The sequence below is a fragment of the Danio rerio genome, chromosome 3 (assembly GCF_052040795.2).
Source record: "Danio rerio strain M-AB ecotype USA chromosome 3, GRCz13ab, whole genome shotgun sequence".
NCBI lineage: Eukaryota > Metazoa > Chordata > Actinopteri > Cypriniformes > Danionidae > Danio > Danio rerio.
In genome coordinates, this window is record NC_141023.1 from 58,455,001 (window position 1) to 58,469,289 (window position 14,289).

General features: G+C 35.8%; 1 protein-coding gene across 4 annotated transcripts in view; it reads right to left on the reverse strand.

The window, feature by feature from the left end:
* Positions 1-333: 333 nt before the first annotated feature.
* Positions 334-14,289, reverse strand: part of kank2 (KN motif and ankyrin repeat domains 2) — a 59,359-nt gene continuing 45,403 nt past the window's right edge. For 2 of the 4 annotated variants that reach the window (XM_087243169.1, XM_087243170.1), the window contains exons 10-13: positions 12,543-12,685; positions 9,960-10,160; positions 8,205-8,303; positions 6,073-8,111 (exon numbers count right to left, since the gene is read on the reverse strand). In XM_087243169.1, coding sequence (XP_087099295.1) covers positions 8,052-8,111; positions 8,205-8,303; positions 9,960-10,160; positions 12,543-12,685 — 503 coding nt within the window. In that variant the 3' untranslated portion in view covers positions 6,073-8,051. 4 annotated transcript variants of the gene reach the window in all.

Below are 14,289 nucleotides of genomic sequence, written 5' to 3' on the forward strand. Positions count from 1 at the left end.
GCCTGACAAGATCTTTGGGTAGCCCTATAAACTATCTTTAGATTGATATTCTGTTCTGTAAGCCTAAATTGTTGAACTCTTTTTTTGTTTTGTTTTGTTTTACTGAACTCTTTTAAATGCACGGGGAAAATAATGCTGTATTTGTTGCTCGAAAGCATCTTCTGGTCTTTGATCCACGTTTGAGCTGCTCATCTCCCTAGATGAACTGCAACCGCTTCTCTTTTCTTGTGTTATTGCGCCATCTGCCGTTCAAAACGGAGAAAGTCTCGTTCATTTTGTCCTGCTGGAACACACTCATCTCACAGATAAACCACTCCACTCCAAGCCAAACAATTCATACTATCTAATTTTATTTTCCAAAAAAACGAGGGAAACAAACAAACCAATTTAAATGTGAGTACTTTACATAAAGGTACATGGCTGGCAAAAAGTGCCAAAAGATATACAAAGCTGTGAACAGATCTTACAAATTTAAAGATATATTCAAAGTGTTAAATAAAACAAATACAAAAGAGTATAAAAGTAATCAGGCACTAAACTAGTTATAGGAAAGCATGTGTACAAAGTGGGTAAACGAAAAAAAACCCATCAATCTATGTTTCAAATTAAACAAAGCTCTTCCTGGTTGAAAAGGTTAAAATCCAACGACTTGTGTGGTTTCAAAAAAACTAAAAATGAAACAATGTTATAGTCTTCTTTGCTCTAAAACTTTGGAGATTATATATATATTATTTAAATTTGTTTGGAAAACATCTTACATTCGTCACAGACAAAACCAAGCCATTTTCGCCCACATATAAACTATAAAGCCTCGCCGACTGGGTAAAAATACACCATTTCACTGTTAAATCTGTACTCAACCAACAGGTTCCAGTACCATTATTAGCATTTATCACTCAGAAACATCAGGTCTCATCCATCAAGAAAACCACGTACCTTCAGATTTCCTTCACTAGCTGTTTAACAATATGCAGGAGATTCAAAACAATCAGTGAATTAGCTCTCGTTATTTCACCTGTAATGTCTTTGGAGAGCCCTTGTTTAATAAACCTACATAGGTTATTATTAATATTTATTTATTTTTTGATAACACTTTACAATTACAATACATGAATATTGATGTATTAATATGTAAACTAAACATTACTTATTTATGAATTAATGATGAGTTATGCATGCGCTAATCATGAACTAATTTTAACATGAGTCACAAGCGTTCTTGTGTGAATAACAGCTACCTTAATTACTTGTTAGTACAAACCCAATTCCAAAAGAGTTGGGACACTGTATAAGTTTTGAATAAAAAAAGGAATGCAATAATTTACAAATCTCATAAACTTAAATTTTATTTACAGTAGAATATTGATATCATATCAAAATGCTGAAAATTAAAAAATTTCAGGCCAAATATTGGCTCATTTTGGATTTCAAGACAGATACACATTCCAAAAAAGTTGGGGAAGAAGCAATAGCAGCCTTGAAAAGTCAAATGTACAAATTAGGAAAAGCTGGAGGACCAATTTTCTACTTATTGGATTAATTAGCAACATGATTGGGTATAAAAAGAGTCTCTCAGAGTGGCAGTGTCTCTTATTAGACGTCAAGATGGGCAGAAGATTACAAATTTCCTCAATATTGCACCAACAAATAGTGGAGCAATATCAGAAAGGAGTTTCTCAGTGAAAAACTCCAAAGATTTTAAAGTTATCACCATCTGCAGTGCATAATATCATCCAAAGATTCAGAGAATCTGGAATAATCTCTGTGAGTGAGGGTCAGGGCTATAAAACCACACTGGATGCCAGTGATCTTCAGGTTCTTAGATGGCACTGCATCACATACAGGAATGCTATTGTATACAGGAAATCACAATATGGGCTCAGGACTACTTTCAGAAAACATTGACGGTGAACATAATCCACTTCCTCCAGCTCCTCTGGGGATGCCCGAGCCACCTCAGCTGACTTCTCTCAATGTGGAGGAGCAGCGGCTCTACTCCAAGCTCCTCTCAGGTGACAGAGCTCCTCACCCTAAAAGGGTGCGTACTGCCACTCTGCGAAGGAAACTCATTTCGGTATCCGAGATATTGTCCTTTTTGTCATGACCCAAAGCACATTACCAAGGTAAAAATAGTAACAAAGACCAGTAAATCGAGAGCGTTGCCTTTCGGCTCAGCTCCTTTTTTACCACAATGGACCGGTACATAGACCGCATTACTGCTGCTGCTGCACCAATCCGCCTGTCAATCTCACATACCATCCTTCCCTCACTCGTGAACAAAACCCCAAGATACTTGAACTCCTCTATCTGAGGTAAGGACTTTACTTCAACCTGGAGATGGCAAACCACCTTCTCCTGTTGAAGCACCATGGCCTCGGACTTATGTCAAAAAAGAAGCCATATTTAGAGGATCCAAAAGTGCAGCAGTTTTCTCTTGGCCAAGGCTCATTTAAAATGGACTGTGGCAAAGTGGAAAACTGTTCTGTGGTCAGACTAATCAAAATTTGTTTTTTTATTTTTTGAAAAACTGGGACGCCATGTCATGCAGACTAATGAGGACAGGATTAACCCAGGTTGCTATCAGCGCTCAAATCAGAAGCTTGCATCTCTGATGGTGTGAGGTTGCATGAGTGCATGTGGCATGGGCAGCTAATGCATCTGGAAAGGCATCATCAATGCTGAAATGTATATCCAAAGTTTTAGAACAACATATGCTCCCATCCTGACATTGTGTCTTTCAGGGAAGACCTTGCATTTTCCAACATGACAATGCTAGACCACATACTGCATCAATTACAACATCATGGATGCGTAGAAGAAGGATCCAGGTACTGTAATGGCCAGCGTGCAATCCAGATCTTTCACTCAACATTTGGCGCATTATAAAGAGGAAGATGTGACAAAGAAGACCTAAGACAGATGAACAGTTAGAAGTCTGTATTAGACAAGAATGGGAGAACATTCCTATTCCTAAACTTTAACAACTTGTCTCCTCAGTCGCCAGACTTTGCAGACTGTTGTAAGAAAAGAGGGTATGCCTCACAGGGGTAAACATAGTCTTGTCTTAACTTTTTTGAAATGTGTTGATGCCATCAAATATAAAATTAACTTGTTTTTTTTTTTTCCTTAAAATGAGACATTTTCTGTCGGACCAATAGCCCAGTGGTTAGCGTGCTGACATATGGTGCAGTAGCATGTCAGGGCGTCCTGTGTTCGAATCCCGGCTTGAGGACATTTCTCTACCCCCCTCTCTCTCTCCAACTTCGCTTCCTGTCTAAATACTGTCCTATCTAATAAAGGCAAAAAAGGTCAAAAATAAATCTTAAAAAAAAGAGACATTTTGCAATCTGGGCTGCATCCAACGCTTTTTAATGGGCTCACCTAACCCCACCCCTAACCCTATCCATCACAGTGACTAGTTCCTTATGAGTGCATTGTGTCTGACATTGCATCACTGAGTGATGCAGTCTCAGCTTGCATCATAAAGGCTGCATCCAGATACTATTGCAATCTGTACAGTGTCCTAACTTTTTTGAAATCAGATGTGTACATGTTGTTGATTAATGTATTAATTAACATTTAATTTTAAGCTAAATGTAACCAACATGAACTCATGTGCTGTTAATGTATAATTATGTCATGACTTTACTTGGAGGGGTACATCATAACTAATCCTGAACGCCTGTGTTTATACTGTTGATGTTGATTGAACACTTTTCGATTATTATTCAGTGTAAACGCACTAGATGGACGTGCATAAAGAGTTCATGACTAGTTAAGAATGGATTAATGATGATGTGCCCCTCCATGTAAAGTCATGATATATTTACATAGATTGACTTTCAGTTCATGATGGTTAAATCAAGCATAAACTAATGTGGTAATTAATGCATTAGTTAACAAACAATCAATTACTAAAAATTATGGGAAGCTGTTATTCACACATGAACTCTTGTGACTCATGTTGTAAAATTAGTTGATGATTAGCGCACGCATTAACTCATTATTAGTTTATAATAAAGTGATGTTTAGTTTATATATTAATACATCCTTATTCATCTACTGATATTGTAAAGTGTTACCTTTTTAACAAAATGAGAAGATTATGCAGTCCTTCATGAATTAGAGTAAACGGAGTAGGCTACAATCTGAAGAGAGCGCAATACTGCACCGGCCGGATGATTCAAACACTGAATAAAAACACTAATCTAAACAGGGATGACCATTTCATTCAGTAAAAAAGATACAATGTTACCTGTAAAAGATGGCTTTACAAATTTCCAAGGGCAGAAACTAGATTGGGTTTGACAAATATAGGCTATCATTAAAAATCACTGTCTAATATCAAAGGTTAATCTGAAAACCGCTGGTGTGGAAACTTAGAATGCGTTTGTCTTGCTTTACTGAAGATAGTAAAAACCGTGAAAGGACACTTGATCAAGACACACTTACATTAGTTGTTCTTAAAAATGTTAATCATGTGCGGCATGAGTGTGACTGCATGATTTGTAAATATTGCTGATAGTTAAAAGTAAATACACATGTATACATTTAACATAGTATGGAAGCCTGTTTTAGTCTAGGGATAAAAAAAAAGGCAATTGTGACTTTAATTTGTTTATATCTCAATATCCTCATTGCAAGATGTAAATACAATGTTCTGATAAAAGTTTGGATTTGTGAGATATAAATGAAAAATTCTGCCATTTGTTTTGTTTCTCAAAGATTATACAGTATATTGCAATTTCTCACAATTCTTCAAAAAAAAAAAAAAAAAAAAACCTGCAGCTAATTCTGACTTGAAATAGTGAGTGATAAACATCCATTTAATTATTTCATTTAAATTTAAAATCTCACAGTCCTGAGTGCACTGTAAAAAGCAATTGCTTAAAGAAGTGAGTAAACCCTTTGCCTTAAAAGTGGCAAGTTGATTTTACTTACAAAATGTACATTTTTGTTGCAACTTAGAACTATTAAGTTACTAGCAAGCTACCCAGGGGTCCACCTCTCTCTTTGGACTTGCAGCCTGGGCCCCACAGGGCCCCCCTGCCCTCCACCTAAGGTGTCCCTGACCCCAGCAAGCTACCCAGGGGCCCACCTCTCTCCTTGGACTTGTAGTATGGGCCCCAGAGGGCCCCCTTGCCCTCCACCTAGGGGTCTTTGACCCCAGCAAGCTACCCAGGGGCCCACCTCCTTCTCTGTACTTACAGTCTGGGCCCCAGAGAGCCCCCTCTTTTTTTCAGCATATCTGTTTTCAAATGAATACTGCAATTATTACAATATTACATATTTGGTGCTTCATTATGTTATATTCGTTATTCTATAAAATCTACAATTATAGCCTGTGTTGTATTTATAAGACATGGTGGAGTCTGGATTTTAGCCATTTGGCTAGATACAGAAAAGCCGAATATATATATATATATATATATATATATATATATATATATATATATATATATATATATATATATAATGTGTATTGGAAAAAGTGATTAGTTCACTTCTATATAAAAAAGTGAATACAATTTTGCATAATAATAAAATTAAGTCAACTCGACAGTTCCGAGTTACAATGGGTTTACTTACACTATTTTTGTAAAGTCAACTTGTTTCTTTAAAGGCAATTGGTTTACTCGCTTTAAGTAAGTAATCACTTTTACAGTGTACTTAATCATTTACTTACTCATTTTTTTAAAGTCAACTATCACTTTTTACAGTGTGACTTGCATTTCTGAAATGAATTACTTAAAACTGAAAGATAGAAACCATTCAAAACTGAGAAAAATATAGAAAAATTGATAACTGATTTGATAAGTAAACTCTGAATGATTAGATATAAACACAACTCTAAGAGTAAACTGAAGAGATTTAAATGTACACTAATTTATTAGATTTTTTAAGGTAAGTGGTTTTCACCAATCCAATATTTGCACAACATCCATAGTGAACTGGCTGGCATTACTGTTACTGTTTCTTGTCTTGTCCTGTCTTATTTGCACTAAATATTGCACAAACCACACTTTGCGCTCTTATTCTAATTTTTGTTTTAGTTCATCTTGTTTTATTTCATTCATCTTGATGTTTATAGTAGTGTGTAGACCTGTGTTATGTTGTCAATTTATGTTGTTTGATGTAGCAATTTCGTTTCACTGTGTTCTGCACTGTATATTGTTGAAATGACAATAAAAGCCAAGTTGACTTGACTTGAAACCACTTCTATGGGCTCAATTTAAACAAACAAATTCATTCATTTTTTTCAGCTTAGTCCCTTTATTCATCAGGGGTCACCACAGCAGAATGAACCGCCAACTTATCCAGCATATGTTTTACACAGCTGATGCCCTTCCAGCTGCAACCCAGTATTGGGAAACACTCATACACTCTCAAATTCACACCAATAGCGCATGTGTTTGGACTGTAGGGGAAACTGCAGCACAGAAATAACTGACCCTGCCGGGACTTGAACCAGCAACCGTCTTGCTGTGAGGGGACATTGCTAACCACTGAGCCACCGTGTCGCCTATTAAACAAACAAATTAAATTAAGTAAATTTGTTTAAAATCAGCCCATATAAATTTTGCAACCACTTACCTTAAATTAATCTAGTAAACCATAGAATCAATTTGTTTAGTGTAGAATTTTATCGTATTTGGATTTTTTAACCAAAATTCTAAGTTTACATCCAATAATTCAGACTTTTTTTCAGAGATGTACGTTTACACATTTTAGAGAACTCAGAATAGGTCCATATTAATATGAATTTCTGAGAAAAAAAGGGAGTTGTGAGATGCGAGCTTAAATGTGCACTATTCCTGTTTCTCTTTACATTCTTAACTGAAAACAGGCTTCCTTAGTATATTAGAGAACACATTTCATGTCAGCAAGTAGAGCACTAAATGAATGATATTGCTGTTACACGCTCATTGTTATTCATAATCAAATCTCATAGACCTATGTTTGGTGCTACAATGGAAAAAGCTACAAAAGGAACAGAAAAACCAACCCAGGTTTATTCTGATTACGCACCCCTATATATATTTCTGGAGAGAGCAAAAATACGTCCCAGGTGCTACGTTTTATTGCATGTTTTGTTTTCGCGACTCCCCGAAAGGCCGCTTATATGCTTTTTCAGACCTCAGATTTCTTTTGCAAGTGCCATTCGCACCTGCTGTTCTCACGTAAATCCAGCAGAGGCCGCTTTCCAGACTGACTGACTGATAAACCAACCCACCCCCTTCCTTAAACCCAACCAATTGTGTTTTTAAAAAAGCAATTCAGAAAAAGAAAATACCCCTGATTTTTACCACGTTTTCAGATTTTACCACATTCTGACCCAATTATTTGCTTAATTATTTTTTTTTTAACGTTTCTGTTTTTGTCTTACATGCTTTCTGGAACTATTCTTCGCCAGACTCAAATCCAGTTGCTGCGGTTAACTCTGCTATGCATCTTAAGTCCACCAATGTACTTCGAGCTACCAGACAAACTGGTAACAGCAGGAAAGCCGTCCATACATAGGAAAGCAATGGTAAGCGCAAAAAGGAATGGCGTCATACCTCATTTGTGATCTCCAGAAATTTATACAGGGCTACGCTTTCAGAATGAACTTATGTTGAGAAAAACAGTTGTGCGATGATGTCAAGTGCTAAAGAGTTTTAAAAGAGTGCACAATTTTTATACCTCTAAAAGTTGTACATGATGAATTGTGTACACACACACTCTCAATCTCTCTTGTTTTTATATCCCGATGGGGACTATCAGCGGAGACTTAAACAATCTGCAGTTTTTTACATTTTCAAAATACCTCATTTTGTATGATTTATAAGCACATTTACCAGTAAGGACTTCATCCCCAACATGTTATAAAAACAAGTGCGCACACACACACACACACACACACACACACACACACACACACACACACACACACACACACACACACACACACACACACACACACACACACACACACACACACACAGACAGACAGTGGAATGGACGAGGAAGGTTTGCTGGAAGAAAGGACAGCTCAGATTTATGACATCTGTTTACTTCAGTTCAGAGGACGAAGGAGGAGAAGAGCCCAGAATTGGAGACTTTGGTGATACCTGTTGAAGAAGAAAAAAATTGGGGCAGATCATGTTATTCTATCATTTGTACCCTTAGCTATTGGGTGAAAATAACAGTCGAAAAACACTTACAGGAGAAGGCGGCTTGGCAAAATTGAGGTGTGCATATAGAAGCACAGCAATGTCATTCTGACTGGCCTCCAACGCGATGGAGAGAGCAGTGCTGCCATCCTGCAACACAAAAACACACACGGTCATATACTAAAACATACCGCCAGGTACAGTGCATCCGGAAAGTGTTGTTAGCGCTTGCCTTTTTCCACTTTTTATCTTACAGTCTTATTCTTAAATGGATTAAATTAATTTATTTCCTCAAAATTTAATACACAACACCCCATAATGACAATGTGAAAAAAGAGTTTTTGAAATTGTTGCAAATTTATTATTGATAAAAAACCTGAAAAATCACATGTACATCAGTATTCCCAGCTCAATACTTTGTTGATGCACCTTTGGCAGCAATTACAGCCTTAAGTCTTTTTTAAATATGATGCCACAAGCTTGGCACACCTGTCTTTTGGAATTTTTGCCCATTCCTCTTTGCAGTACCTTCCAAACTATCAGGTTGGATGGGAATCCTTAGTTTACAGCCATTTTCAGATCTCTCCAGAGATGTTCAACAGGATTTACGTTTAAGCTCTGGCTGGACCGCTCAAGGACATTCACAAAGTTGTTGTGAAGCCACTTGAATGCTTATGACTGGTTTTGTGGTCTCTTGTTTAAAAAACAAGCCTACGTTTATACTGTCAAAAACACTTGATTTAAACTGCACGTTAGTGCATGATTCTGAATGTTGTTGATTTAACAGACAGAAGCTTTCAAAAGTTGATATTAGTTTACCAAACCTGCTTTATTGTTTATTTGTTTTTAAGACATACTAATCATCAATTGTATACCACACTTAAAGGGCCATGAAACCCCCTTGTTTCAGCAGGTGGTTTTCACACCTCTACTTTAAAAAAAAAAAGTCAGGAAAGTGGGCGTGTCCAGCTCTGTTTAGAGGGGGGTGTCGGAGGAGCAAAAAAGGGAGGGTCTGTAAAGAATTTGCATAACAATGGGAGTGTCGGTTTGGGCATGCGCTGATTTTCAGAGTCAAAACACACACACACACACACACACACACACACACACCACACACACACACACACACACACACACACACACACACACCACACACACCACACACACACACACACACACACACACACACACACACACACACACACACACACACACACACACACACACACACACACACACACACACACAGGGGAAAAAGACAGTGATTGTGTTTACATGGACATCAGTAATCAAATTATTTTACAGATTATTAAATGGTGGACTTGGACTTGGGCTCTTTCATTCAGGAATTTCATTCATGCCCCTTGTGACAAAGAAGATATTTGATTCGAGGAACTGCTCTAAGCATGTATTTTTCATGAAATGTTTGTTAACGCATGGCGAATGAGACAAAAAAACCCTCTGCATTTCCCGGAAACTTAGATGTACTCGGCAGGTAGCGTCAGAAAGCCATGTGTGCTATTCCTGTCACAAAATGCGGTGAAAATCCTACACGACGGTAAGTTTGATTGTGGTGGTTACATGTTTACACTCGGTGTAATAGTCAGTTCGATATGAACTAACAAAAACATGTGTCCCAATAGTGTTTTTAGCACTGTGGGACACATATACGACTGTCAACTCTCAAAAAATGTGTTTTGGTGTTTCGTGACCCTTTAAGATGCAAAGTAAAAAAATAAAATGTATAGCTAAATATAAGAGTGAATGTAAATAATACAACTGCTGCCCTGATGTGTTGATACTGACATTATCAGTGAGCGTGGCGTCACAGCCGGGCACAGACAGCAGCTGGCGCACGATGTCCACATGTCCATGTTCACAGGCGCACATGAGCGCTGTGGAGCCGTCGTCATCCCGCAGGTTCACCTGAGCTCCACATGCCAGCAGAGCCTTCACCATATCCCCTCGACCATGACTGACTGCCAGCATCAGTGCCGTCTGCCCTGCCTGAACAAACCCACACACACACACATACACACACACACACACACACACACACTTGAGTTTTCATGCTTTATGGGACATAACGATTTTTATATTGTAAAGACCGAATTTTTTTATCCGCTTATCCCGACTATACCAACCCTCACAGAAAACATCCTGTCACTGGTAACACTTTACAATAAGGTTGCATTAGTTAATATTAGTTAATGCATTTACTAACATGAACAAACAATGAACAATACATTTACTACTGTATTTATTTATGCTTAGTTATTAGTAATAAAGTTATGTTAAACTTGTTTACTAATGTTAACAAGTGTGACTTTGGATTGTAATAACGCATTAGTAAATGTTGAACTATGATTAATAAATGCTCTACAAGTATTGCTCTTTATTAGTTCAAGTTAATAAACACATTAGCTAACAATAACTAATGAAACCTTATTGTACAGTGTGACCCTGTCGTTTATGTTTTCGAAATATTTCATTCTGATTCATGAGCAGTTTCCTCTTCAAGGACAGAAAATGGGTCTTTCTGCATTTTTACAAGTTTCAAACAACTTTGCTTGTTTAATTTCTATATCAGATTTATAAATGTGGACTTCCCCAAATATAGGTTTTTTGAGATTTTGTCAGGTTTTGCTTTCATTTGGCTACAGATTAGATCCCTAATCACCTACTTATACTGTGCCATATGCCCTGTCAAAGATAAAAGTATGAAGCCTTTTTTAAATTGTGTGTAATAGAAAAGAAGGCAATATTCTAAGAAGGGTAGAGATAAGGATGCTCTGTTTTGTCACATCCTCATTTAAAAGAATATCTACTGTATTCACAGGTCTTTCTAGCAGAGGAATTGTGCATTCAAAACCACCCGAGGACTCTCAGTTAATGACTTTTTTCTTTTTTACACCTAATTATTTACCAACGTTGAACATAAAACAATTATTTTGTCCCAAAAAAATCTCAAAATTGTGTTGTTTCAACTCATTTTAAATAGTTAATGAGTTAAGTAGTGCAAACAGGCAGCAAAACCATTTTGTCAGTGTAACGTCTTTTTCTTTCTCAGAAGTTGCATCTGAATTGGTATTTTAACACATTTACAGAGCATTTATTGGAGTTAATAAAATAAAGTTTTGAAATCATAAAAAAAATGTAAATGAGGAAAAAATTGTAATTTCTGCACTCTAAAAAGGACGTTTGGTGTTCATTCAAGCTACTTATTTAAATTGAGCAGAAACAACACAAAGTTTTTTGTGAGGACATCATTATTTCATGCTCAATCCGCTTAATTTTGTAAAAACTAATAAGTTAATTTAATTTCTTCATGTTCTCTCAACACAAATCGATTGTGTGGAACCCAACATTTTAGTGTAGGCTGAATTATCTTATGATGTCCTTTCATTTTTATTCACATTAAATTATTATGAATATATGAAATATATAATAATCCTCTTTATAATAAGCTGAAACTGCCACTAGGTAGCGATAAATGTGTAAAGAGTCAGGCGTTCATTTAGAACGGAGACATACTGTAATTATGTTTATCAAATGGTATTAATAAATTCTGTTGGCACTTAAAATTAAATATGCGCTTAAATAAATATATGCTAAAATATGAAATTATGAAATATGAAATCTACAAAAATATGCATTATTGTGTCTAAAATGGCCCAGAAATCAGAATGTTATTTTATTGTTTAACCGGAAATAATTGAAGAAACTGGTAACTTTGAAAAAGGGTTTCTGCAGGTTTCACCAAGTTAAATTTAAGATTTTTAAAGACCTTTTTAAGACCATTATGAAGGAAATTTTAGACTAATACAGGGTTAATTAAATGCTAAGGATTTTTTTTTTTCAAATATCCCAAAGACTTTCACTTGCCCAATCAAAAATGATTAGAATTTAACACATTTAATAATACAATAATAATAAAAATTTTACATAAAAAATTTAGGTCAGGTCAATATACTCAGCAGCAAATAAATGGAGAACTTTTAAACAAATGTTACTGTAAGGAAAGTAATTTAAAAAAGTAAAATGCTATTTTTAAATAAAACACTTATTGATATTAGAATTGTTGATGATTGCATGAGCATACATTCTTGTATGATTGGATATTAATGGCCAGATTGGGTAACTATACATGATCAAAGGAAAGTTAAGACCTGTTAAAAAAGATTTAAAACCTACATCACAATATGTCGGTAGATTTAAGACTTCTCAAGGCCTAAAATTTTACTTTTGAAATGTAATACATTTTAAGACTTTTAAGACCCTGCGGACACCCTGAACACTCCTTTATTAATACTACTTGAATAGATTTTTTAAGTGTTTCATTAGGAAGGGCAATTCAGTATGTTAATTGAGTGCCAGAAGGGGGCGCACCTGGCTGGCTTTGGCATTGACGTCGCCGGTGCGGAGCAGCTGTAGGACGGTCTGAAGGTCACTGTCCGAGCTGAAGGCAGCCAGAGCCGTCAACATGATGGCTGTGTAACCAGCCTTGTTCTGCTTGTCAGCATTACAGAGACCTGCAAAACAAGGACAGCTGATAAATGCGAGCTGCAGAAAGAGGTCTGTCACAGGCTAAAAATATAACTGGCCACAATACAGTACAGTACAGTTCAAAAACAAGGGGGCAGTTTTCTGTCTGACATTTCTTCAGAAAGTATGCATTAAACTGACCAAAAATTACATAGATATAAAATGTATTTTAAAATACATCTGGGAACTCGGGTTTTAAATTTTAGGGTTTAACCCTTTTCAAGTTCTATTTTTTTTAACATATTTTAAGTGCTTTGTTTATTAAAATGTAATTTATTAAATTTATTAAATTTTTAAATCATTAAATTTTAATTTTATTAAAACTATTTAATATATTTATCTTTTTTTTTTTTTTTTTTTTTTTACTTATTTTTACATGTTTTGGGAAAAATACATACATATACATATTTTTTCTGACAAAAATATTCATCCACTAAGATTGCATGTATCACTGTTTAATGTACAAGTCTATTAAAAACATGAATAGTTCAGGTACATTTTTTTTTTAAGTATGCATTATTCCCTTCGCAAGTGAGGAAAATTGTAATACAAAAATGGTAACTTCCAGATAAATGAGCTTAAAACAAAGAACAACCTACATATAATGCTTTATTATTTCTTTTTGCATTTTATTCAGCATAGATGCATTAAATTAACAGTAATTGTGGTTAAAGAAGGTAAAGTGGTACAAATTTTTACAAATAAATACCCTTTGAACATTAAACATTCTTATAAAAAATAAATTGCGGTTTTGGATATAGTTTGAATACTGATACAATTTATGTAGGACTAATTAATAAGCAGCCAATAAGGGGCCAAGCAGTGCAGAGCCAGAATAAGCAAAGCAGTCCAGAGTCAGAATGAGAAAAGCAACAAGGTTAGTAAGCAGCAACAGACCAAGTGAAACAATCAGATTTTGAATATATTTGAAGCATTTTTTACTTAAAATGTCAGAAAAGCATGAAAACAGTTAATGTATGAATGATTTATTGGGGGCAGCGCAGTGGGTAGCACGATCGCTTCACAGCAAAAAGGTCACTGGTTGGAGCCCTGGCTGGGTCAGTTGATATTTCTGTGTGGAGTTTGAATGTTCTGCTCCCTTCCAAAATGATCTGAAGTGCCCCCGCTGTGGCGATCCCTGATTAATAAAGGGACTAAGCCGAAAAGAAAATGGATGAATGAATGAATGAACGAATGGATGATATATTGGTTTATAACCTTTGACTAATAGGTGGCAGAGTTACAAATTTGATGTGTTGTAGTCAGTGTTAGGTGACAATGAAGAACCTAATGTTTGGTGTCAGTATATTTAAGCATTGCAAAGAGACGGCCTCAAATACAGTTTGAAGTTATACACATTTGTTGGTGCCGTAAACAAAAACGGTTTTGCCTGTTGTCACGAATTTGAACATTTGGTCATCATGGTCTGACGATGATCTTAGTGAAATTTAGTGAAATTTCGGCAAACAGTCTAGGAGGAGTTTGCAAAGAAGTAATTTTTTTATATATTTTACATTTTGATCTTACTTTTTTAGTCCGTCTAATCAATAAAATGCAGTCTTAGTCAGCATAAGACACTTCAAATTATATT